The sequence below is a fragment of the Lontra canadensis genome, unplaced genomic scaffold (genome assembly GCF_010015895.1).
Source record: "Lontra canadensis isolate GAN:19392208 unplaced genomic scaffold, GSC_riverotter_1.0 scaffold217, whole genome shotgun sequence".
Taxonomy (NCBI): Eukaryota; Metazoa; Chordata; class Mammalia; order Carnivora; family Mustelidae; genus Lontra; species Lontra canadensis.
Window position 1 is genome coordinate 439,118 of NW_022631211.1, and position 23,764 is coordinate 462,881.

General features: G+C 52.2%; 3 protein-coding genes across 3 annotated transcripts; 1 reads left to right on the forward strand and 2 right to left on the reverse strand.

The window, feature by feature from the left end:
- Window positions 1–196: 196 nt before the first annotated feature.
- Window positions 197–4,590, reverse strand: TAX1BP3 (Tax1 binding protein 3). Its single transcript, XM_032849005.1, has 4 exons — window positions 4,396–4,590; window positions 1,266–1,385; window positions 834–911; window positions 197–512 (listed from the first exon to the last, which is right to left on the reverse strand). The coding sequence occupies exons 1-4, from the start codon at window positions 4,432–4,434 to the stop codon at window positions 375–377; spliced, it is 375 nt and encodes a 124-aa protein (XP_032704896.1). The 5' UTR covers window positions 4,435–4,590; the 3' UTR covers window positions 197–374.
- Window positions 4,591–4,702: 112 nt separating this feature from the next.
- EMC6 (ER membrane protein complex subunit 6) lies at window positions 4,703–5,543 on the forward strand. Its single transcript, XM_032849007.1, has 2 exons — window positions 4,703–4,825; window positions 4,994–5,543. Exon 2 carries the CDS (start codon window positions 5,030–5,032, stop codon window positions 5,360–5,362), a length of 333 nt encoding a protein of 110 aa, XP_032704898.1. The 5' UTR covers window positions 4,703–4,825; window positions 4,994–5,029; the 3' UTR covers window positions 5,363–5,543.
- Window positions 5,544–11,223: 5,680 nt separating this feature from the next.
- On the reverse strand, window positions 11,224–23,330 carry P2RX5 (purinergic receptor P2X 5). The gene is made up of 13 exons (XM_032849004.1): window positions 23,047–23,330; window positions 19,151–19,301; window positions 18,455–18,526; window positions 18,094–18,169; window positions 17,911–18,007; window positions 17,558–17,638; window positions 17,082–17,220; window positions 16,362–16,498; window positions 15,807–15,900; window positions 15,608–15,673; window positions 13,033–13,115; window positions 12,038–12,187; window positions 11,224–11,293 (listed from the first exon to the last, which is right to left on the reverse strand). Exons 1-13 carry the CDS (start codon window positions 23,181–23,183, stop codon window positions 11,224–11,226), a joined length of 1,353 nt encoding a protein of 450 aa, XP_032704895.1. The 5' UTR covers window positions 23,184–23,330.
- Window positions 23,331–23,764: the final 434 nt, after the last annotated feature.

The following is a 23,764-nucleotide window of genomic DNA, read 5'->3' on the forward strand; positions in this document are numbered from 1 at the left end:
TCCCTGCTGGGGAAAGCAGGAAAAAAACATGGGGTATAGTCACTGCAGAGCTGAGACATGGGGGCAAGGCCAATCCCTAGAGCCAGGGCTCAGTGTGGGAAAGGCTGGCCCCACCCAGCATTCCCCAGCCTCCTACCCATCTGGGCACTGCTAAGGCCAGACAGCCCCAGGGTCTGGGGAGGCCAACAGACTGATAGTGGTGGGAGGTGGGGAAGGAAGGCTGGGTCAGGTCCCAGGGACACGCCTCTGGGACCAGCTCTGGCCCTTCCAAGCCAGGGGCCAGTACTTAGCAGAAGCCAGGATGAGGTGCTGACAGAGCGTGGACATGTGTCACTGTAGGCAGGCAGGCCCAAGTCCGGGACCATGGCGGGCTGCTAGGACAGCATGGACTGCTGCACTGCCTTCTGCAGCGACTGCCGTGTCACCAGCAGGCGCACCACCTCCTCCGAGCGCTTGGTGAGCCGCTTCCGGGCTTGGTCGTGCGTGACCATGGTCATGTCCCAGCCATTCACCTGGTCCAAGGAGAAAAGACAGCCTACCTCAGCTCTCTGCCCTCTGGGATCTGGAAGCAGGATGGGCTTTGGGGTCCTGGCCCACCCAAACAGTCTCCCAAGCTGATGTCTCTGGGCTGGGGGATCCCAAGCGCCACAATGGAGGCACACAGAAGAGAGAGACCACTCCCTTCTGGGGGCAACTCCAGTATGTGCTCCAAAGTGCTTCAGTGAGCTTCCCAGGTTCCCCAGGAGGCAAAGGTAGCCCCTGACTCCTAGTGCTTCTGGCACCCCAGAGCCTCTGGCCCAAGCCTTGGTTTCCTCCTCTGGGACATGTGTTACCTGCATAATCTTGTCTCCAATCTGCAGCCCAGCAATTTCAGCAGGGCCTCCTTCAGATACTCGTGTGACGTAAATGCCCTGGAAAAAAGCAGCCCAGGTCCAGCCCCAGTGTCATTGGACTGGCCCATTATCCGGAGAGCAAAGCCCAGCATGGCAAATTCCCAGCCATCCAACTGATTCAGCACCAAGTCTGCCCCCAACACAGGCTGTGCTAAGACAGGGCTGCCCCACCATGCTCTGGCCCCTGCTGCTGGCCTGTTCCTGTTCCTCCTGCGCTGGGAGGTCTATTTCCCACCCCCATCCCTACTCATCATTTCTTAAACCTTCTTAGGACTGTTTGAAAGACAGAGCTCTGCTCCTTCCATGAAGGCCCAGGAAGCAGAGACCCACCATCTCAGGTCTTTGTTCCCAGTGGACCCTGGTCCCCCTCACCTTGTCTGTCTTGTCTTCTGAGAACGGATTCTGGGAGGGATCCTGGTCAATTCCACCTCCAATGCTGAAGCCCAGTATTAAGTTCTCACCTTGACGCAGCTTGTGAATTTCAACTCTTTGCTGGCAAAGGAAAAAACAGGGTGGGGGCAGGTGGGTATGTGGACAATGAATCTGGTCTATGTCCAGCAGCAGCCTCAGGCTGCTGGCCCAGCCCAGAGCCAGGCCAAGAGGGTGGAGCCCAAGGCCCTCTGCAGAATTCCAGCTGGTCACCAAACTGGGAGACTGGGGCGGGGTAAGGTTGAGACTCAGAACTCAGCCACAACAACTGACCTATGGAACCTTCTGTCCTAGCCTCTGTGACCTTCCTGTTAGTCTCAGGCACCAGCTTTAGTCAATACGTACTCTAAGCTCCTGGTCCAAGAGCCAGGAGGCTGTGCTGCTATAGATGGGGGCCTGTGTCCCAGGGGAGGGACCACACAGGGCAGAAGGGTCAGGCCCTGAAAAAAAAAAAAAAAAAAAAAAAAAAAAAAACCACACAAAAAAAAAAACACTGCAGGTACTCCTTGTTGAGGCAGCTCATTGCTGAGCCACCCCTGTCAAGGACAAGACTAAAGATGCTCCAGAAAAGCAGAGAAGTTCAAACTTGCACAGAAAGAAGAGGAAGTGCGGTCCTGGCCAAGGGACAAGAGCAGAGGCTTGAAGGTGCTATGGATACATGTCCATGAGATGAGTGTACCCTACAGGACTAGAAGTGGGAGGTGAGGTGAGGCTGAGGCCGGATTAAAAAGGCTGTGGAGTACACGCGCAAGAGGGAGGGGGTTTGTCTGTAAGCCCAGACCCTGCTCTTGTGCATGTAGGAGGCAGAAAAGGGTTCTAGAGCTCTCCCACCATACTCTGCGGCTGTGGTCCCCAAAATGCTAGGCTCCTTTCAAAGCCCTCAGCAGGAGCCCTCCAATCACCAGACTGTAGGGGCTAGACCAGATCACCCCACCCCAAAAGTTGAGTTTTAACAGGAAGAAAAAAAAAAACAAAAACAAAGTGACTTGATCTGGATCAACCAGACCTTGAAAGGAATGACAGGAGTTTGGACACCTAACTTTGATTCTGGGCCTACTAGGGCTCTCAGGAGTCCAGGGATAAGATTGGTCATGGTCAGGTTTGATGCTAGAACGACCGACCAGCTGGGCACTCAGGAGGACATGGATATCTTCCAGCCTTGGGATGTGGAGGACATGGGACGTGACTACTTGGAAAGTGAGATCAACAGACTTGAGGACTGCTTGCGGTGGAGAGGAGTCAAGGGGAGCACCCAGCCAAGTGGCCTGGCTGAACACAACTCTCAGCTGGGGACACAAGGAGAAGCATCTTGGAGTGCCAGGAGCTACCCAAGCAAGTGTCCAGAAGGCAAATGGACCTATGAAGCCACAGTTCAGAGAAGCCAAAATGGTTTTAACATTCTCAAAATGTGGGTATCCCCTTTTATCACATGGGATAAGGCAGGGACTAGGGAGGAGTCCACCCCTACCCCATCCCCAATCCAAAACAGCAGAGGGAGAAGACCCCACCCACCACTTTCAGACATACTCCTAGTGTTAGCAAGAATTGGGAGGGCATGGTCTTAGAGTTCTGAGGAAGGCCAAAGGACCTGCCAGGACAGGAGAGAGGGGCAGCAGGAAGTGTGACTCCGGAAGCCCACTAGACTTAGGTCTTTGTGCCCAAGTGTGAACTCCTCCAGGCCTGCTCCACCTCCTCCAACACACACCTTTGCACACCTTTGCCCCACCCTCAAAATTAGAGGGGAGTACAGGCCCTTAGGCTGGAAGACAAGGCCCTCTCCCAGACTTACTAGGTGATTACCAGGCAGGTAACTGCCCCTTTCTTGTGCTTCCCCTACACTGCCTTTCCCACGCCCCATCTCTCCACCCCCCACCCCAAATCTAAGAAGCAAACCTGGCCCTCTTTGAGGCAGCTAGGGGTCTGGAAAAGCAAGGTTGGTGCAGTCAGGGTGAAGCGTAGGACAGCTGTCTGCAGGTGCAGAAATGTTTCTTACTAGCTAAGGCTAGAGCTGGTTCTCTAAGGTCAACCTCACAGGACACTTTAGTCAGTAGCTTCACACCCTGTCACCGCCTGACTACCCTGCACACCCATCTGAGATACTGCAGTCTGTCCCGTGGCTTCAGGACTGGGACTTCCATCTGACACAGTGCCTACCCAGCAGGCATCTCTTCTCAGAGAGATCTGGGTTCTTCCTGAGGGCTTCCTTTAGGGCTGAACGGGAACAGACCTCTTTCCGGAACTCAGTTTCCCCACCTCCGCCTCGGAGTTTGCCTCCTGGCCCCATTCAGCTTTGGCACTGGTGTCTGAATCTGATGTCCCAGTCTCTTCTTCCCCTTACCTTTTCTAATAGCATTTGGCACCCGAGACAAGCCAGTGGGGAGAGCCAGGGACCTGAGCTAGCCCTCAAAGGGTCTGGTCTCCTCAGTGCCAGGCGGGGAACCTGGACATTGTCCCAGGGGCTGGGGAGGCAGGAAAAGTTTGGAGCAGGAGCGAGCCAGTTGCGTGCGCCTCCACTCTGGAGCGGGCGGCGCGGGGTCCAAGCAAGCAAGGCTGGACAGGAGGGATAAGGGACTGCTAGTCAGGCCCCGGCCACCTCCACCCCAGAAATCTCCCTCTGGGCGGCGGTGGCGGCGGCGTCTCCTGCAGGGGAGGAAGCATTTCCTCATTCCAAAGGCTTCGACTCACGGATGTCGCGGCTGGCGCCCGCCCCCCGCAGCTACCCAGCTGGGGACTCGGGCCGGGAAGGGGGCGCTCTCCCGATACTCCTACAGCTGGGGACTTTCTCCTCGGTCCTTCCCGCCCCTGCGGGCTGGATGGAGTCCAACAAGGTGGCGGTAGTGCGTGGGATCTGATCGCGATTCCGGGTGTTCCGGGGCGCTTGGGTCCCAGCCATTTCTGTTGCCTGGCTGGGGAAGACCGCGGTCCCGCTGGGACAGAGCCGGGACCGGAACCCTGGCCGCAGGTTTGCAACAGCTCTGGGTTCAACGCTTTGTCAACCTGTTTGGGGTGTCAGTTTTCCTATCTGGAGAGTGGGGGCAAGCCAAGACCAAGAGAAGCCCGCGAGCGCACTCACCACCACGGCGGTGACCGGCTGGCCCGGGACGTAGGACATCTCGACCCCAATCTGGAAACCAAGCCCAACTCAGTGAAGCCCGCAGCGAAAATCCCAGCAGCCGCGCCCTCCCGGGTTAACAAAGGCACCCCGATTCGGGCCGCCCCTTCATGAATAGTTAACAAAGCCCCAGCCAGTCACCGGTCGGAGCGCTGTTCGGCTTTCGGAAGTCCCAGTGCGTGCGTAGAAAGGCGGGGAGTGGAGGGAGCGTAGAAAGGCGGGGGAGGGGTGGGCGCCCGCGGCGTACGCGTCAGGGGGCGAGAGAGAGGCTTTGGCGCATGCGCAGCGTGGATCCTCCCAGCAACCTCCCGCGCAAGATGGCGCTGAGCGACTGTCTGCCGCTGGCCGTCTGAAGGAACGCCACGTGTCTGTGTCCGCCGTCGTGTTGCAGGTAACTGGGTGAGCCTGGGTGGGCCGGCCCGAGCCCGCAAATCTCTGGGTCTTTTGAAGGCCCGAGATCCAGGAGTCGTGTGAGGTCTTGGGAGTCCCGGGGGGAGGGGCGCCGTGAACGTAACTCGCCAGGCTCTGGGGGTCACTTGTAACTTGGTTTCCTCCGCAGCTCCGCGAAAAAACAGGCTGAGCCCCGGCGAATGCGATGGCCGCTGTGGTGGCCAAGCGGGAAGGGCCGCCGTTCATCAGCGAGGCAGCTGTGCGAGGCAACGCCGCCGTCCTGGATTACTGCCGGACCTCAGTGTCAGCTCTGTCGGGGGCCACGGCCGGCATCCTCGGCCTCACCGGCCTCTACGGCTTCATCTTCTACTTGCTTGCCTCCATCCTGCTCTCCCTGCTCTTAATTCTCAAAGCGGGAAGGAGGTGGAACAAATACTTTAAATCACGAAGACCCCTCTTTACAGGAGGTCTCATCGGAGGCCTGTTCACCTACGTCCTGTTTTGGACGTTCCTCTATGGCATGGTGCACGTCTACTGAATGGGGGCAGGGATGACTTTTTAAAAAAACACGACAGATTGGGAGGACTGTCGCCAGAAATTAACACCGTGTAAACTGAGTTTTTAAGTTGTTGAATTCGCTGCTTGTTCTGTAACGTTATAATTTATATCTGAAGACGAAGAGCCTGTAATATTCTTCAGATTAAATGAAGCGTGAGACACTCCGTGGAGTATTTTCCTCCCTTAACTCATACCCCATGTCTGCCGTGGGTGCAGAAGGCTGAGTTTTGACTCCTAGAGAGGTTGGGCTGGGTCTTAGCCTTCTGTAATTTCCTTGCATTTAACACAGGACATCCAGAGAGGGCCACTATGGACCAAGGAAAGAGAAGTTTCTGTTAACATCCCAAGAACTAGTAACAGTTAATATTAAGCGTTTCTTATATGCCAAGCATTGTGCCTTGTACCTTTTACTCCCATTATCTCGTTTAATTCTAGCAATATCCAATGGGGTAGATATAATTATTATCCCTCATTGATGAATCTGAGGCTCAGGTTAACTATACCTCTGCCATAAGAGGCACAGCTAGAAAGAGAGCCAAGTTTGAAATACAGGTCTTTTCATTGCTCTTGCTGTCCTTGCTGAGTGTACCTTTTCATATCCAAGCTGTCCTCAGTAACCGCTGCTTTCAGCTATGAATTACAGTTCCATTTCATCTAGTTACAGTTAACTGTTATTTCCATTTTAAATACGGTCAAGCTCTTTTCTAGAATATGTCTAATGGAGATTAAATAGAAGACATTTAAGCTAAACTTTGGGCTTGTTTAGACTGTAGTGTAATGCTTCTGTCTATATGCTAACCCGTGATCTCCTCTTGTCGGGGGTATCCTAGAATAAAGTACAGACATTTGAGAAATACATATTGCATTACAGTGACAGTAGTGAACATGTTGCTTGTGGAATTTGTAGTCTAACTGGGAAGACAAGTGTTACCTAATTTCACAAATATTTAAATTATGGTAAGCTGGGAAGACAGAACATCGCCCCAAACTGAGCCCAGGTTGCGGAGTGGGGATCAATAAAGTCTTTGAGGGGTGCCTGGGTGGCTCAGTCGGTTAAGTGTCTGACTCTTGATTTGGCTCAGGTCATGATCTTGGGTCGCTGGATGGACATTCAGGCTAGGAGCTCAACAGGGGGTCTGCTTCTCTCCTCTCCCTGCTCCCCTCCCTAGCACATGTGCTCATGCTGTCTGTCTGTCTCTCTCTCTCTCAAAATATATAAATCTTAAAAAAAAGTCGTCTTTGAGGAAATTACATTTGAGACCTCAAAGTTGAATAATAAGTATGAAGAAGGGGCTACTTTCACAAGAAAGCACATGTGTGAGGACCACTGGGCAGGAAGGAGTTTGGCCTGTATCTGGAGAGTTGGAGGCCAGGACCAGGACTTGGAACAGATCATGGAAGGCTACAGTGGAGATTTTGGCCTTGATCCTTAGAGCAATTGGAGGAAGCTTTTGGAAGTTTTAGCCAGAAGTGATGTGATCACATTCGGATTTTTTCAAAAGAATCAGATCAGAAGAGGATCTGGACTTGAATCCAAGTCCCCTTTTATAGACAGTTATATGGCCCATGGCCAATAACAGATTGATCTGGGACCCAGGCCTCATGAATCCTTTGGGGTTCTGGACCACATCCTTGCACACGAAGGAAAGACAGATGAGGCCACAGCTTTGCCTGCCTCACCCAATGATCTCTGAACCCTATCTCAGAACACCACTGAAGAGACTCACACACATACACACCCTTCTCAACCTCCCTGTCCTCTCAGGGCTTTTCTCTGCATGGAAAGGGAAAGTTCATTCCTGATGTGGAGTAAAGAGGCAGTCCTACTGGATTGGGAGGTTGGGGCAGTGGGGGGCAGGGGGCAGTGTGGAATAAACTGATTTAACCATTTCTCTATCACTAGGCAGTAAAGTTGTTTGAAATATTCACTATTATAAAAAAAAATATTGCAGAGAATGTCTTTATATCATTTTGAGTAACTTAATAAACTCCTAAAACAAGATTAAAAACTTGATTCCAAATGCTTTCCAGAGTTTTATCAGATTACACTCATTGAATGAAAAAGTACCAGTTTTATGGTACCTTCCTAGCCTTTTAATGTTTGCTCATTGAAAGTTTTCTTCCTTCCATTTGAATTTCTTTGCAAGTAATAGGGAACATAATCTGTTGCTCATTGATTGTTCCTGTGTCTGCCTCTTGGTGTTAGTTTCTCCTTAAATTTTCTTCTAAAACACAGAGTGACCAAAAAGATATGAAAGGGAATAAAAGTCAAGATACATTTAAAGTTAAAACCTTTTATTGTTTTATAACCAAATAAAAATATCAGAATGCATTTACCGGGCAGGTCCCAGACAATGGTTGCCATCTTTCCTCCTTTAACTCTGTGCACTGGCCTATGGGAAAACAAACAGCTGGAAGAAAGGTGCCCCTTTTCAACAGACAGTACTCTAGGGTCCACTGGAGAGTGCTCTGAGGAAAGTTGCATTACTTGGGTGGGGAAGGGTGGATCACAATCAAGTAGAACTCTTTTTCAGACATGCAAGATGCCATTCCAAGTGGGATGATCCAGGGACTCTGCAGGACACCATAGTCTTTAGCTGGGGTTCTCAGATTCCTGGAGGAAGTCACGTTCCCCTTTACAGCTCTGAGAAAGGAAGAACTGATGGGGTGGTGGGGGCAAAAAGGCAGCCATGACTGGTCAGTCCTAGTGACCCCTGTATCAGGAGTAGAGGACATTACACTCTAATGGCTGGTCCCCTTGATAGTAGCACCCAATTTACAAATCCCATTGGCCAGCAGGATGGCACTCCCAAGGCATGACATTAATTATTAGGAAAATACCAGGTTGATGGCTTTAGGCCAGGGCCTGAAGTTAGGCATAGATGGTTCAGGTGAGCCTGTAATGTCAGCATGGAAGGGAGCTCTGGAGAGGGTGGCATGCTCATCTTCCTGATAGGCAACTGGGCCCCTGAAGGAAAGGGGCTTTCCCAATGGGGCTTAGGTTCCACTTCACTTCCCATTCCAAAGCCAGTTTCTGTAAGATTCATGAGCTTCCCACTTATGTACCAAGATTACACAAAAAAGGGGGGTTGCTGTGCAAAAGCAAGGAAACACAGTGTGCAACACCATCCAGAAGCTGGAATGGGGTCACTGGCTTTTCTGAGCACACAACCCATGAAGTGTAGGGGAGGTCTCCTGGAAAGCTTGGCTGGACTGGAAGCTAAGTCCTCTGTGACAGCGAAGTTTAATGGGGCAACCCTTAAAATCAGAAAACGTTAAGATAGCCTCATAAAACCAGATTCAGTCACACTGTCTCCATCCAGTTCCTCAGTTACTCCTTTTCATGTCGAGGTGTTTATACACGTGTGGTTCCCTTATCTGGAATGCTTCCCATCACCTAGTTAGACTGCTTTCATATTTCAGCTTATATGTACGATCCTTGGGGAAACCTCTGGCTATCCCTTACTGAAAATTCAGTTTGTGATCATAGACGTGACCACGGATTAAGGCTCACTTCCTCCCAGACTGTAAGCACTTGCTCAGGGACGGTTTTAGTGTTTCTCACAACTGTGTTTTCAGATTTAGTCCCACACCTGTCAACAGGTACCCAATAAATATTTACTAATTGAATGAATACTGTAGGGAGCCACTTCCATGTAAGACAAATAGTACAACTTTCCCCAAGTTATGTGGCTGCTGCAAAGCAATTCTAAAAACAGGTTCAAAGAAACCGACTAATTCCTAAGCAGCCATGATGCCTGCCTTTTTTACTTCCTCCCAAACGTAAAAATAACATGCTAGATTATTAAATCCTAGGGTTTGCCTTAGGAAGTGAACAGCATAGTGGATCACCCAGATTATTCACTTTTGATTCAGAGAGCAAGTGGGCTTGTTGACAGGTTACCAGCCCAGAACGAGGGAGCTGCTTGCTCCTTGTAGAGCACGGAGCTGTTAGGGGGACCATGCTTCTTTGCCCCAGGGGCACGGCCTTCTTGCAGGTCCCTCTGACCTTCTCCAAAGGCCCCCAGTGGAAGGATGCTTCCGTCCTCCTGTGTGCGGGGAAAACCAAACCCTGGTAACTTGAGGGAGGCCCAGAAAGAGCACTTCCAAAGAGGACACTGCCTAGCGTCTGTCCGGGTAACTGTGCAAACAAAGCCCTGGAGCTTGCCAGGCCAGAGGCAGCACCATAGGCCTTTGCTCCTGAGCCATCAGACAACAGTGAGCGATGAGTTCTGAGTCTCTCCCTTGGGGTTTACACAGGGACTCCTCAGACACGGGAAGAGGGAGAAATGAGCTAGCAGACTCCCCAGCCCAGTACTTAAGGTGTCCTCCATCGAGTCCCTTTCTGACAGAGGAGACTTGGTCTGATGTTGCAAGCATCAGACAAAGTTCATTTCCTGTGTGAGGGCACAAGGAACCACTGCGTAGATGCTCCGCAAAACAGGAGAGCCTCTTGGAATGGGTAACACAGGTTGCCTCGTGGGAGGGAAGCTTTTCATTCTCTATAATCTTTTGTACCTTTTAGTTTTTGAATCATGTAAGTATTATCTAGTCAAAATATTTTAATTGAAATATACGGAGCTTGCCACTTTCCTGGGGTGGGGTGGAATCCTATTGCTCTCCAAGTACAACGTGTATAAGTCTGGCCTAGAAATAGGCAGCACCTGTCAAAGCCAGCCTTTTCCTTTCTTGGACCCAGTCTTGGCATATCTCTTTAACCAGTGCTCTCAACCAATAATGTTCACACGAATCACCTAGGAATCTTGCTGAAATACAGGTTCTGAGGCTGATGCTGCTGGTCTACAGGCCACACTTGAAGAAGTGAGGCTCTCCAGCCACTAGGGGGGAAGCAGCTTGGGTCTGCAGGGTGGAGGCAGGATGGAGCAGGGTGGGGAAGGAGAGGCTGGGGTGAGGGTTAGGGCCGCCTTATTAACAGTTGCTTCCCGGCCAAGTGAGCTCCACCTATTGTATCTCCTTACCCCTTCAGACCCAGCCTTGGAAGAGAAAGGGAGGGAGACTAGGTCGGGACACCCAGCTGCACAGAACTGCAAGATACAGACAGATGCTTTCCTATTTGGGCGAGACACTATGCCCAAAGCTTCCAGAGACTGGGTGGGTAGACTGGAGCAGAGGCCTCCTTGCCTCTGCTTCCCCACCTTAGCTGGAAGCCCTCAGAGGCTGCCTCTCCCCTCAGGGGCCAGTTACCTCCTTACACACATCCAGTCCTTTCCTGGTTGCCTCCTTGGCCACCTTTAAATTTTTTCCCTGAGGGCAAGGCCAAACGTCCCCTTGGATGTTAGCCAGAGTCTTTCTCCAAGGAGCCACCATTCTCAACAGGGATTTGTGAAAGTCTCAACCAGAGGCTGGAGGAAGGCCAGGGTGGCTGAGGCTAGGTGTGAGGTCTGCTGGCTCTGGAGGGAATTACATGTGTGCTCCCCTCCCTGAGGGCCAGGCCAGCATCTCATTTAAGCATCTCTTGGATAGGGCACAGCCCATAGCAAATAATATGTATCATATGAATGCATGAATGAATGCATGAACATTTTTCATTTCAGAAAAATAACTCTAGTACCACTCAGGCCCCTGACCTTCCCCCACTTGCTTCTTCCAGGCCTCCTTTTGTAGATCTGAGCCACTCTGGCCACTAGGAGGCTGCCTCACCCCTGCCACACACCCAATACACAGAACAAAAAGCTCCATAGCAAGATCCCAAAGAGCAGAAGAGATGGCAGTGCCTGGAAGCACCTGTCCCATGCAGACACAAAGACAATTTTCAGTTCAGGGCTGCAGGTGCCTTGGCCCCAACATCTTCAGCAAATCTGCTCTCAGCAGATTTGGAGGCTAGGCCTCCGCTGTCTGCAGGTTCTGTAGCTGCTCCGCATCGACCTTTCCGTTCCCCAGGTGGCCAGACCTGTGTGTAGATGGGTGAGGGGGCACACAGAGGACAATTGGGGACCCTGTGAATGGGGACAGCCACCCTAAAGGCAGACCCCACCCGCAGCAGCCTCTCACTGGCAGCCCAGCAGACAGAGCGAGTCCCTGGCCACCGCCCAGACACACGCAGATGCTCGGCGTCTCTGGAGCTGTACCGGCAATGAGCAGCAGCCACCATGCTGGTACGTGGGGGGCACCCAGAGCCTCCCACAGCGACAGGCAAGGAAGGCATCTGATGAGGAGCAGGGGAATGGAGGGCTTGATAAGGCAGAAAAACCTGATGGAGAAGAACTGGATTCTAGAGATGTACTGGCCGTTTCAAATCCAAGCTCTGCCATTTATCAGCTGTGTGACTTGAGCAAGTTACTTAACCTTTCTTGCTTCCATTTCCTCATTAGGAGAATAGGGACTATTGGTGTCCACCTCCCTAAGTTGCTGAAACGAGTTCATACACACGAAGAGCTCAGAGAAGTGGCAGGCAGAGAGAGCCGAGTAGACGGTGGTACTGCTATGATCCTAATGCTGGGACAGCAGAGCAAACAGGCTGCTCTGTGGGGACTTAAGGGCATGGGGGAAATAACGGGCAAAATGGAGGAGCTAAAGCACCCCCTCCCCACAAAGTCCAGCGTGGATGGGCTCTCCTGGGAGCAGGGAGCAGAGGAGAGGGCCCAGCCATCTCTGCAAGGCTCATTCTCAGGGCCTCTGCCCTGCAGCCCCTCACCTGACGGGCTCAAGGATCTGCTGGCATGCGCAGCCATCCCCCTTCTGGCTGCTGCCTCCGTGGTGCACCTCTGGCTGCTCGGCCTCCTCTGCCTCTGGGGTCCCGCCCTGCTTCGAGGACTCTGCAAGCCCCGGGGGGACCCGTAGGATTCTGGGCGGGACAGGATCAGTTAAACCTGGCCTGCACAGCCCAGCGGGGGTTGGGAGGCACCCCTCTTCCTCCAGCAGCTCACAGCAGTGGGGTGGGGGCGGGTGGTGGCAGAGCTATGAGAGTTCTGTCAGGGTCAGGGCCAAGGGCTCAGCCTGACTCAGGGCTGGTTCAGTCCAGGGAATGACACGTTGTGGTGGGGTACAGGGGGTGCCCAGGTGCCTATCTGGAGCCCACCATCTGCAATTCCCCTTTTGATCCCAACTCCTCCAGAATGGCCGGGCCAGAGTCCCTTTCTCCTTCCAATCTTCCCACAGACATCAGAATTTCCCACTAACACTATGTTCTGCAGCTATGAATACATACCACCAAGCTCGGGGGCCCAAAGAGCCTGGAAATAGACCTCCACCGTCCAAAACAGGAAATCCATCTTTTTCTTCCCTTACCACTCCAGCTTCCCTTAATCCCTGCCCATCGGACAACCATGTCCAAGAATACGAAAATTTAAGTGCTAGAAGGCTCACAGAGAGAGAACCTGAGGCCCAAGAAAGGCTGGGACTTGTCTGAAACCACATGGTAGACAGTGGCAGATCACCTGCGCGTGGCCTGTTTGTTTCCAGCCAGCTGCTCACAGGCAGCACCAGGTTCTGGAAAGCGTGTTCTCAAAACATCCCACCTTCTACGGCCCTTCCAGGGGAGCTCCCTCCCAGCAGTTCAGCCCTGCCTCCCTCCACACCCCAAGTGCCACCATCCAACCACTGTAAAGTCTCTAGGCTGGGGAGGGGGAGGCTGATCAAGGGGGCTCCACAAGGGTCCCCTCACACTGCTGGGGAGGAAGCGTCACTGACCTCACTTCCTCGTACTTCTTGTCTCGGTAAAAATGGCTCTTCTTGATGAAGTAGATAAGTACCAGGTCACAGAAGAAAGCTCCCTGCAGCAAAAGAGTTGAGGTTCCTGACTCAGAATCCTAGACTTCCAGAAAGTGCCCTGACACATGACACTTAGTACATCCCATCTGATCTTGCACCAACCCCTAAGAGACATCATTGTCCCCAGTTAACAGATGAGGAAACAGGGCTCAGCAAGAGGCACCTTTGTCAAAGGCCACAAAGCCGGTCCACGGTAGAGCGAAAGCCTGCTCTATCAGGCCAAGCACCCCCTGCACTGCCCTGACCCCATTCAATCATGTCTTCAGTGAACGTCTGCTGGGCAGTCACCACGAGACTGACACTGCGCTGGAATGCAGGAGGATTAAGACAATGGGACCCTGTGGGGACCGTCCCTTGGGTGCAGGAGACAAGTATGTAAATGATCACAGTGACATAGCCTATGATAAGGACCCGAGCAAGGAAGCAGAAGACAGAACTTTACTCAGCCTGGGGACGGTTATCTGGGCTGAATCTTGAGGGTTGGATGGAGTTTATACAAGGCAAAAAAAGAAAAAAGAAAGAAAAGAAAGAAAGAAGGAAAAGAGAAAAAGAAAAAAAAAAAAAAAGCCCACCCAGGAAGGGCACTGCACAGGTAGCAAAGGAAATTCCACAGGGCCTGTGTTGCAAAAGTGAGAGACACTTCTGGAGAGGTGGGATGGGGAAGAGCTGGTAAATTTTCTTACAATGCCTTTGAAACTTTGGTCCTAATCCCTTAGGGGAAGACAATGAAGAGCCTTGAACAGGGGCTCAAAGCAGTCAGAATTGTGGCATTTTAGAAATTTAGGTTGGTCCCTTCGGTACCCATCTCCCACTGTGAGAGATGGGTCAGAGGGGATTTGAAGAACAAGGCCAACAGGGGTGGTCAAGGAAAGATGGAAGAGGACAGAGCTAATCCAGCTGGAACCCACCGACACTGTTCACAGGGGCCTTGAGCAGAGTGCATGGTGTAAATGCCACAGAGGGCCACTCCCCCAACAGCCCGCAGGGGAAGGGGTGTGTCCTGCAGGGCTGAGGAGAGGGTGAGGGGGATTGGGGGCTGAGAGATGGGCTCATAGGTGAACCCAGGCCTCTGACTCTGGGTACTGCATGACTCTCCCCCAACCCTGCCCCACCGAGATGTCCAAAATGTTATCAGTTGTTCCACAGAGAACACTCTTCCACCTGACCTGGCATCTATACCCCTTTCCCTGTTACCTTTTTTTTTTTTTTTTTTTAGATTTTATTTATTTATTTCACAGAGATCACAAGTAGGCAGAGAGGCAGGCAGAGAGGGAAGGAAGCAGGCTCCCCACTGAGCAGAGAACCTGATGCAGGGCTCGATCCCAGGACCCTGGGATCATGACCTGAGCTGAAGGCAGAGGCTTTAACCCACTGAGCCACCCAGGCGCCCCCCTTTCCCTGTTACCTTTATTTCACAGGTATGTACCGCATGCCCTTGTGTTCTGACTTACCCACAACATAGGGAAGTAATCACTGACAGTGGCCTGGCTTAAGAAAGTCACATAAGCAAACATGCAAGACAGTGGCTCTTTGCAGTAAAGAGGAATCATTTGGGGCTCACTTTCATCGACCACATCTCAGGAGAATGGCCTCATTGAAGCCTGTTACTCGTTGATACCGTTACACAGTTCCCCGGTCTTAATAAAAAGTCCATCCTCAGTCCTGCCGGAAGCCTCTAACAAGGCAGAAAGGGCAGACAGGACGAGGCTGCCGGAAACGCTGGCAAGGGGCTTGGAGCTGGGATGGGCATGAGCCACTCACAGACAGCTCCCATGTCTTTTAAAAAAAAACTTCCAGAAGAACATGGGGGCATGACAAGAGATTCGGAGGAAACCTTTGCCTACTCCCCAGCCACTGCTTCCTCTCCCGTGAGCCCCTCTGGGCCTAGCTGAAGGAATGGATCTGAGGAAGGACTACAGCCTGACTTCCCTGCTGCTCCCCTTTCAGCCCTGTGATGTTCAACGGGAGGGATTTTGCTCCCCAAGAGACAAGCAATTTCTGGAGACGTTTTTGGTTGTCCCAACTGGGGAAGAAAGCACTGCTGGCATCTAGCGAGTAGAGGTATCTAGTGCAATGTTGTTAACCATCCTCCAGTGCACAGAGGGCCCTCCACAAAAAAGAATTATCTGGCCCAAAATGTCAGCAGGGCCACAGCTGAGAAGCCCTGTATATAGCTGGGTCCTGCCCCTTTTTAGCAGCAGTGGCTTCGGAATGAGGCTTCGGAAGGTCAGGGACTGACCCAGGATCCCAGAGGAGCCCAGCCCAGCCCTGAGCTTGAGCCACAGGCAGGTGCTTCTCTGGCTCTGGAAGTAGAAACTCTGGCAGTCCCTGCCACCTGGGGGCTGCTGGCAGGTGTCGGGTCCCAGAAAGCCTGATCTCCATCCCACCTACGTTGCCTGCTCCCATTCTTCTGAAGCATCAGCCCGGCACGTCTCGAGCAGCGCCCCCTCCCGGCCAGTGCTCAGAGGGTCCACGTGAAGACGGGAGTACTCACAGCACCCATGAGCGCCACCCCAGAGCCAATGTTGATGATGGTGGGGATGATGCTGAACTTCCCTGCCTGGAGCACAGAGAAACAAAGCAGGCTGAACATGGGGCGGGGGCGGGGAGGGCAGACAGTGGGCTCCCTAGGGACTCCAGCATGCCCCACCCCAGACCTGCCCCGCCTCAGGATGGGAGATCACCGCACACACCTTGCCATTCACCATCACATCAAAGCGGATCCCATAGGCTTTCATCAGCGTGCGGAACTCCACTCCAGCTCCATCTCGGTAATATTTGGCAAACCTAGCGGAGACCTTCCCGGCTTGGCAAAGCGCACTTGGCTGCCTTGGAGATTTATAAGAACCCCCAAGCCCCTGCTCTTAGCAGCCATGGGGAAGGTTATGGATCCTCATGCTAAAACCGTGGTAAAGATTCATCCAGATACTTGAAATCCTTACAGACATTCTCTAAGAGGCAAGGGCTTTCCCATGACATGCTGGGCCAACCCAGGGCCACCAAAGCACTGAGGAAGGTGACCCAGCTAAGAAGCCGAGCCTCAGCTTCCCAGTGAGCCCAGAGGGGGACAGAAACTTCTCTCCTCTCCCAGTGATGCCCCTGCCTTCCATCCCTCATCTCTCCTCAGCTCTTTCTCCCTCTACTTCCCACTCTAATACCCATGCCCAGTAAGGGATGTCAGAGTGCTGACACCCAGGAGAGGACAAAATGTGATCAGCATAACAAGACAACAACTCTGCCCCACTTACCTGAAGTTGTACCCAGAGGAGATTGAGTTTTCTGAGAATTTGTTGTCCAGACGGCTAAAAGAATAGTGAGGGTTGCACTCAGAAGGAGCTCTATCAAGATCACAGTCCCATTCAATCTGAATTCCTATCACACCACCCTGACAAAGAAGAGACAAGAATCAGTGCACAGAACTTTATGGAAGAAGACACAGACCAGCTCCTCACAGGGAGCTGGACAAGACCGGGAAAGTACTCAGGCCAAGGGTCAGGCCCACTGGAGCGTCCTTCCAGGAAGAAAGTGGAAGTTCCAGGGTCCTAGCCCCACTTTTGGAGTGGCCGAGAAAAGCACACCGCCTAGAGCGCCCAACCCCAGAACTCTCCTGTTCCATGCTTCCATGAGTGAGCACCTACAATGGGATGGGCACCTCATCCAAGAGCCAGGATGTGCCAGTGGGGCTTCTTCTGACTCAGTTTCCACGGATGCCCCAAGGACTGACAACCAAACAGCAGGTGCTCAGTGTGCCTACCACTGAGTGCCTGAGTTCTGACAGGCTGTGTGTCATACTAATTCTGAAGACAATTCTGAAGACTTGGTCTTCTGAAGAATTAGTCTGAAGACTAATTCTGATGGACTTTGTCCATCCCACTCCAGGAGTCTCCCTCTTCGTGACAGAGCCCAGACCCAGAGCTCTTGGGCCCCCGGGGCCCCCAGGCACGGCTCCCTCGGTGCACAGCACCTACCTGCAGGGCTATCTCCTGGAAGTTGCTCCCCGTCCAGCTGACCACAGATCCCAGTCGGAAGATGGGGCAGTAGGGGTTCTTGGGGCCAAACTGACAGGACTTCAGGAAGGCTCTGTCTTTGGTGTCCAGCACATTGGTCCTGGAGGCCATGAACGTATAGTGACATGAGGCTGAAACGGGCCATTCCCAGGCCAGAGACAGCTTGACCCAGGCATCACTGGGCCTTTCCCTGGCCCAGGCTGAGTCCCTGACTTTAGCCTCAAGTCCTGACTACTATCCCCTTAGTAGTCTCCCCAAAAACCTACTGCATTCAAGGACAGAACCCCATTCCCACAACAAGAGGAAGGGGTGCTCCAGCATCACCCAGTGGTTCATGCACACACGGATGTCACATACACCCATACACCAGGCACACAGCCCCATGCACAGTGACAAGGAGGCAGGCCCCAGATCCCCAGTAACCGAGTCCCACGTACTTGGAGAAGTTGAATTTGGGGAAACGGATGAAGTTCTTTATATAAACGGTGAAGTCTTCAGCCTTGCCCAGGAGTGGCTTCCTGAAAACCAAGCCAGGACAGCCTGTCCAGGAGGCCCTGCCCCTGTTCCCTCTGTACATCCCCCAGGCCTGTGACAGGGCCGAGGCCTGCCTGCCCCCTGGATCCCCTGGAGCCTTTGCCAAGGACCATTAATTTGATCATGTTGGGGTGGTCCTGGGGCTTTGTCGGGTTTCCTCAGAAAGGGGATCCAGAGTAGACGTGTCTCCACCACCAGGCTGAGAACCAGTCTCTGCCCAGATGCTCTTCAGGGTCCCGAGGCTAGAGCCACTCACACTGGCCTGGACTTTGTCTCCACTGGGCACCAGGCGAAGATCTCACAGGTGCCCCTTTGCATGTTCCCCACCCGCAGGCAGCGTCCAGTCTTCACTCCTGCAGGATTGGGACTGAGACAATGCTCGAAGCCTCCTGGCTCCCTTCCCCACTTTGCTCCCAGCCCTAGCTATTCCAGGCCTCACCATTTCCAGCCACAACAGGCTCCCCAGAAGGACAGTCACTGTCTGTGTAGCACCAGGCATCCGGAATGCTTTCACTCTGCCAGAAAGAAAGGACACCTGGGTGGGGGGATTTCCCTGCAGGGGCCCCAGTTCAGAACCAGGTCCCACCCCAGGAATTAGGACAGGTGTTCCTCCCCTGAGTGGGGCTATACACCCTTTGAGAACCTGCTTCTCCCCCAAGCAATGCAGGTACATGCTCTGGCACCCGTATCCCCTGGGGCACTTAGAGGAGATACAAACCCCTGCTTCAGGAGATGGGTGGACCCCAACCACTGCTGGAAGCTCTCCTACCCCCTCCCCAGCTTTCTGCACCCCATCAAACCTCAGCACAGGTTTCCTGCCGCTGGTTGGGGGTCACAATCAAGTTGGTGACTACGAAGAAGATGTTTTCTCCCTGAGGAACCAAAGAGGAGTTGAGGGACATCCTCCTTCCCTCTTGGGGACCCTCGTTCCCAGGCTTCCTGGCAGGGGTTGGGTGTCTGCAGAGGTGTTGAGGACAATGGGGCCACAAAATCAGCAGATTTTGCCCACTGACTTTGAAGTCTCTGAGTAGACATCCTTGGATAGGTCCCTTTCAGGCCCACAATCCCAAACTGCCCCCTCCATGAATTCCTATTCTGAGCTCAGTCCCTGGGATCCAAGCCCAGATCTGGGAGAAGAGGCCCAGGCAGGGTGGCCAAGGCCTGGCCCAGGCCGATTGGGAAAAGGCCAGGGAGCCATTCCCAAGGGCAGTCAGTGGCTAATACAAGGAAGCGGTTCTCTGTTGCCAGGCCACCTGACTCACACTGACCTGAGCGTTCTTGGGGCCCTATTTGGTTTCTACAGGCTCAGGGTTTATTGGGAAGGGAGTGGTCCCATAGACACAGTCAGGGAGGAAGTTGCTGGGCAGGGTCACTGTCTAAACCCTGGCAGCTGTCCTGGGCCAAGGGAGTCCCTAGGTAGCTGAGCACCTTCCTATGTGACCCACCCCGAGCCAGGTCCTGCCAGCCCAGACCCCAGTGCTGCATGGGACTCAGACCTGGGGTGGGATGACATAGTCGGCAACATCCCAAAGCCGCTCCCCAAGCTCAGATGTGTTGGTGAAGGTCACGCCCTTGACTTTGGTGATAATGCTGCTCTGCAGGGAGGTGTCAGTATCTTGGTAACCCTTCTTCACCAGGAACACCCAACTGTAGGGAAAGGGTCGACAGGTGGGCATCAGCCTCATTGCTGTCCTCGGAATTTTCCACAGGGGCTTCACCTTTCCCACCAGCTCCTGGGCAGGGGTCACATTTCTACTGCTGCCTTAAACCTGGTTCTGCAAGCAGCAGAGGTGGCAAGCAATCCTAGAAAAGGGAGATGGCTGCTCTCAGGGGCTGAGGCCCTGAAGATGGTGAAGGCTGGGCTAAAACCTGCTCACCTGTGCCATGGTGATGTGACCTCAGGAGAGCCAGTGAATTCTGGGAGTCAACACAGGGTAACAGTGCCTCCCTCCAGGGGTGTGAAGACAGTTAAAGAAGATGATACATAACCTGAAACTATTCACGGAGAGACTGACAAATCCAAACTAAGAGGCATTCCACAAAATGAGAGTACAAATCCTATATTCTTTGACAACCAAAACACACACAATAAAGGAAAAATAGATAAGTGGAACTTCATCCACATTTAAAACTTTCGTACATCAAAGGACACTATCAAGAAAGTGAAAAGATAACACACAGAATGGGAGAAAATATTTGCAAATCATAGAGTCAAGATCTAGTAACTAGAATATATAAAGAACTCTTACAACTCAGCCATGAAAAAGACAAACAACCCAATTTAAAAATGGGCCAAGGATTTGAGTAGACATTTCTTCAAAGAAATAATAGAGACAGCCAATAAGCCCACGATAAGATGCTCAACATCGTTAGTCATCAAGAAAATGAAAATCAGAACCACAATGAGATACCACTTTACACCAAATAAGATAGCTGTAATTAAAAAAAAAAAAAAAAAAGGAAAATAACAAGTGTTGGAGAGGATGCAGAGAAATTGGGACTCGCTGATAGCTGGTGCAGCTGCTGTGGAAAACAGCTTGGTAGTTGACCCAGCAACTTACTGACAAAAATATATATCCAAGAGAACTGAAAACATATATCCACACCAAAACTTGCACATGAATGTCCTTCATAATGTTATTCATGAGAGTCAAAAAGAAGAAATAGTCCAAACAAAATGTGGGTATTTTTTAGCTATAAATGGAATGAAGTACTGATTCATGCTGTCACATGGATAAACATGGAAAACACTATGTTAAGTGAAGAAGCCACACCAAAAAAAGACCACATGTCGTATGACTTGATTTATATAAAATGTCCAGAAGAGGTAAATCTATAGAGACAGAAAGTACATTGGTGGTTGCCAAGTGCTAGGGGTAAGGGGAAATTCCAACTGGCTGCTAATAGATGTGGGTTTCTTTTTGGGGTGTTGGAAATGTTCTGAAATAAGACAGTGGTTGACAGTTGTACAACATTGCAAATGTACTAAAAACCACTGAATCGTATAATTTTAAATAGTTAAAATCGTGAATTACATGTTAGGTGAATTTTACTTCAACTAAAAAGTTGTAATAAAATAAAAATCCTCTACTTTTCAAAAAACATCAATGTGATGATATACAAGACAGTCTCAGGTATAATTCCAGATTAAAGGAGACTAAGAAGACAAAATGAACAGATGCAAGGCAAGCTTTCAGAATTTTTCTTTTTTGCTATTACAGATAATTATAAGAGCAATTTACAAGAGATCCATAGATTAGAAAATAATATTGTTTCAGTGTTAATGATTTCATAGGTGTACTTGGTTAAGTAAGAGAATTCCTTGGCTTTAAGAAATACGCATTCAAGGGACACCTGGGTGGCTCAGTCGGGTTAAGCCTCTGCCTCAGCTCAGGTCATGATCTCAGGGTCCTGGGATTGAGCCCAGCAGGGAGCCTGCTTCCCCTCCTCTCTCTGCCTGCCTCTCTGCCTACGTGTCAAATAAACAAACAAAATCTTAAAAAAAAAAAAAAAAAAAACAAATATGCACTTAAGTCTTTAGTAGTAAAGGGCCATAATGTCTACAACCTACTCTTTTTTAAAAAAGAGTTATTTATTCACTTATTTATTAGAGAGAGAGCATGCAAGTGCGGGCAGAGAGAGAGAGAGAAGCAGATACCCCGATGATCCCATCTTACACCCGCTGACCATGACTGGAGTCCAAATCAGGAGCCAGACACTCGACCAGCTGAGCCACATGGACACCCCTGCAACTTACTCTTCAACAGCAAAAACTGCATTTATACACACACAACATGCGTATGTGGAGAAAAAAAGGGGAAAGGACAACACAAATGTAGTAAAATGTTAACATCTGAGGAATCTAGGTGAAGGATTTTTTTTAAAGTTTGTACTACTCCTGTAACTTTTCTGTAAGTCTAAAATGTCAAAATACAAAAAAAAAATTTGTTTTTTGTTAATGAGACGGCACATATAAATTGTTTAGCACAGTGAAGGCTGGGCCATGGAAGAACTCAAAATGGGATCTAACCAACCTAGTGTTGACATTTACTGTTAAGGTTAGAGATTGTCCAGGTTAATCCTTTAGAAAAAGTTGGGAAAACGGAGGCCAGGGAAGGGCAGGAAGCAGCCTGCCTGAGGTCATGCAGGAGTGGCAAGTGGGGGGGCGGGGTTTGTTCTGCACCTCTCAGAGTGCCACTAAGGGTTCTTTGGTGCCAACCAGGATGTGCTCACCCTCTTCATCTCTGGGGGAGACCTGCTACATCCTAGGCCCTAGACTCTCCTGTCCCCCGGGGAAACCTGAAAGGGCTGTGACAATGAGCCAACCAGCCATTTTAGTAGGGACACACTGGACCCAGCCTGGACAGAAACATTCAGCAAATGCCCAAGGAACAACATGCATTCTTTCATTCATTTCACACCTACTTTCTAAGTGGTTAGATGATGCCAGGCTATGCCTGCCTTCATGGCATCCCCAAACTGGATGGGAGTCAGACAAGCAAACAATCCCTATGGAATATATCAGGGGAGTGATTCAAGAACCTGGGTCTGAAGGACAAGTGGGCTTTAGCCAAGTAGAGGAGTAAAGGTGTGCCTGGCTGTGGACCGGCATGTACAAAGGCCCTCAGGTGGAAGACATTCAGGTGCCTTAGGGAGGAAGCTCCATGGGCACTTGGCCTCCTTGTGAGGTCAGGGTGGCCCTCTCAGAAGCACCATCTGCTCCTCCCCCAGTCAGGAAATAGGAGGGACTCAACCGCATTCACTAAGGCAGTAAAAGAGGTGCCATTTCCTCGCTCCACCTGTTCCCTCCCTTCTGGGGGGAGGACTCAGTGCCTGGCTGAGCAACTCCCAGGAGTTGCCCCCTCCCCTCATGGTGAGAGGGGTAAAGGGGAGACAGCCCATCCAGCCGGTTGCTGCGGGGTAGTGGGCCTCTGGGCAGGATTCCTAGCCGGACACGAGAAAGGCCAGCCACGGGTGGGGTGAGTTGACAGAAGCGAGTGCCGGGACATGCCAGGCTGCTGAGTTGCCCCAGCCAGGAGCTTGGCACATGAGCTCAGTGATTATAAATAACCCACCCGGTGCCCCGGGCCTGCACCAGGCCAACGCACCAGGGAGGCTCTCAGGGCAACAGCTGGAGCGCAGCCCCCTGCATCTTTGCCCCCCTCCCCCAACACCCAGAGTTCCAGCCAGAAGGAGCAGCCCACAGAGAGCCTCATAAATGAAGGAATGCTAAGTCCCTGCTCGCATCTCATCACCTCCAGAGCCGGTGGGGTAAACAGTGGGCTCTCTGTTCACCTGCCCCTCTTATACCCAAGAGCCCCTTCCCAAGCACAGGGACCGCGCATCCATTTCCCCGGCCCAGAGCCTCCCTGAAAGACCCCGGAGAACTCACACCACCAGGTAGGTCAGGATGGAGACCTGCAGCAGCCGGTAGAGCAGGCCCACCTTCTTGTTCTTGGCGATGACATACTTCTCGGTCTTGTAGTCGAACAGCGACTGGGACAGCCCCTTGCAGCCCGCCTGCCCCATGGCGCCCTGTCACCTGCGCCCGCCGCCCGCGCCGCCACGCGGGTGCCGCATGGGAGCCGCCTCTCGCCGCCTGCTCCGCGCCGGCCCCGGGCGGCTGGGCACTGCGGCTCCCGGGGGCGCGGCTCCAAGCGGCAGGGTCGCCGGGGCGGGGGCGCGGGGCCGGAGGCTGGCAGGGCGGGGAGCGCGCGGGGGCGCCGGCCGCTGCTGGCGACGCTGCGGAAGACGCCGCTGGGGGGTCGGGGGCCGGGGGTGGAGGGTGGAGACCTTGCAAACGACTCTCCCTCTTCCTCCTCCCGTGACGATGACACACTCCTACGAGGGCATTCTTGAGGCGCAGGGCCGCCCGTGAGGCCCCCCAGCCGGAAAGCAGAAACCGGGCGCTGGAGGAGCAGGGGCGAGGAGAGGAGAGTAGGAGGGGCTGCTTCTCCAGCAACCCCACTTTTTCTCCTCCCAAAGCAATCCTGGGGTGGGTGTTGGATAGATTGAATAGATGGGGAAACTGAGGCCAGGGGAAGAGGGACCTAAGGCGCAGGAAGTGAAGGGGGGTAAAGAGCATTTGCAGGCAGGCACCCTGGGTTTGA

Excerpts from the sequence above, each read along its gene's own strand:
- P2RX5 (XM_032849004.1), bottom strand. The coding sequence starts at position 23,183 with ATGGGGCAGGCGGGCTGCAAGGGGCTGTCCCAGTCGCTGTTCGACTAC. Across the intron at positions 17,221-17,557 it reads CCCAAATTCAACTTCTCCAA|GACCAATGTGCTGGACACCA; the intron begins GTACGTGGGACT and ends CATGGCCTCCAG. Across the intron at positions 16,499-17,081 it reads TCCAGGAGATAGCCCTGCAG|GGTGGTGTGATAGGAATTCA; the intron begins GTAGGTGCTGTG and ends CTTCTTTGTCAG.
- TAX1BP3 (XM_032849005.1), bottom strand. The coding sequence starts at position 4,434 with ATGTCCTACGTCCCGGGCCAGCCGGTCACCGCCGTGGTG. Across the intron at positions 1,386-4,395 it reads AGCCGGTCACCGCCGTGGTG|CAAAGAGTTGAAATTCACAA; the intron begins GTGAGTGCGCTC and ends TTCCTTTGCCAG. Across the intron at positions 513-833 it reads TTGGAGACAAGATTATGCAG|GTGAATGGCTGGGACATGAC; the intron begins GTAACACATGTC and ends TCCTTGGACCAG.
- EMC6 (XM_032849007.1), top strand. The coding sequence starts at position 5,030 with ATGGCCGCTGTGGTGGCCAAGCGGGAAGGGCCGCCGTTCATCAGCGAG.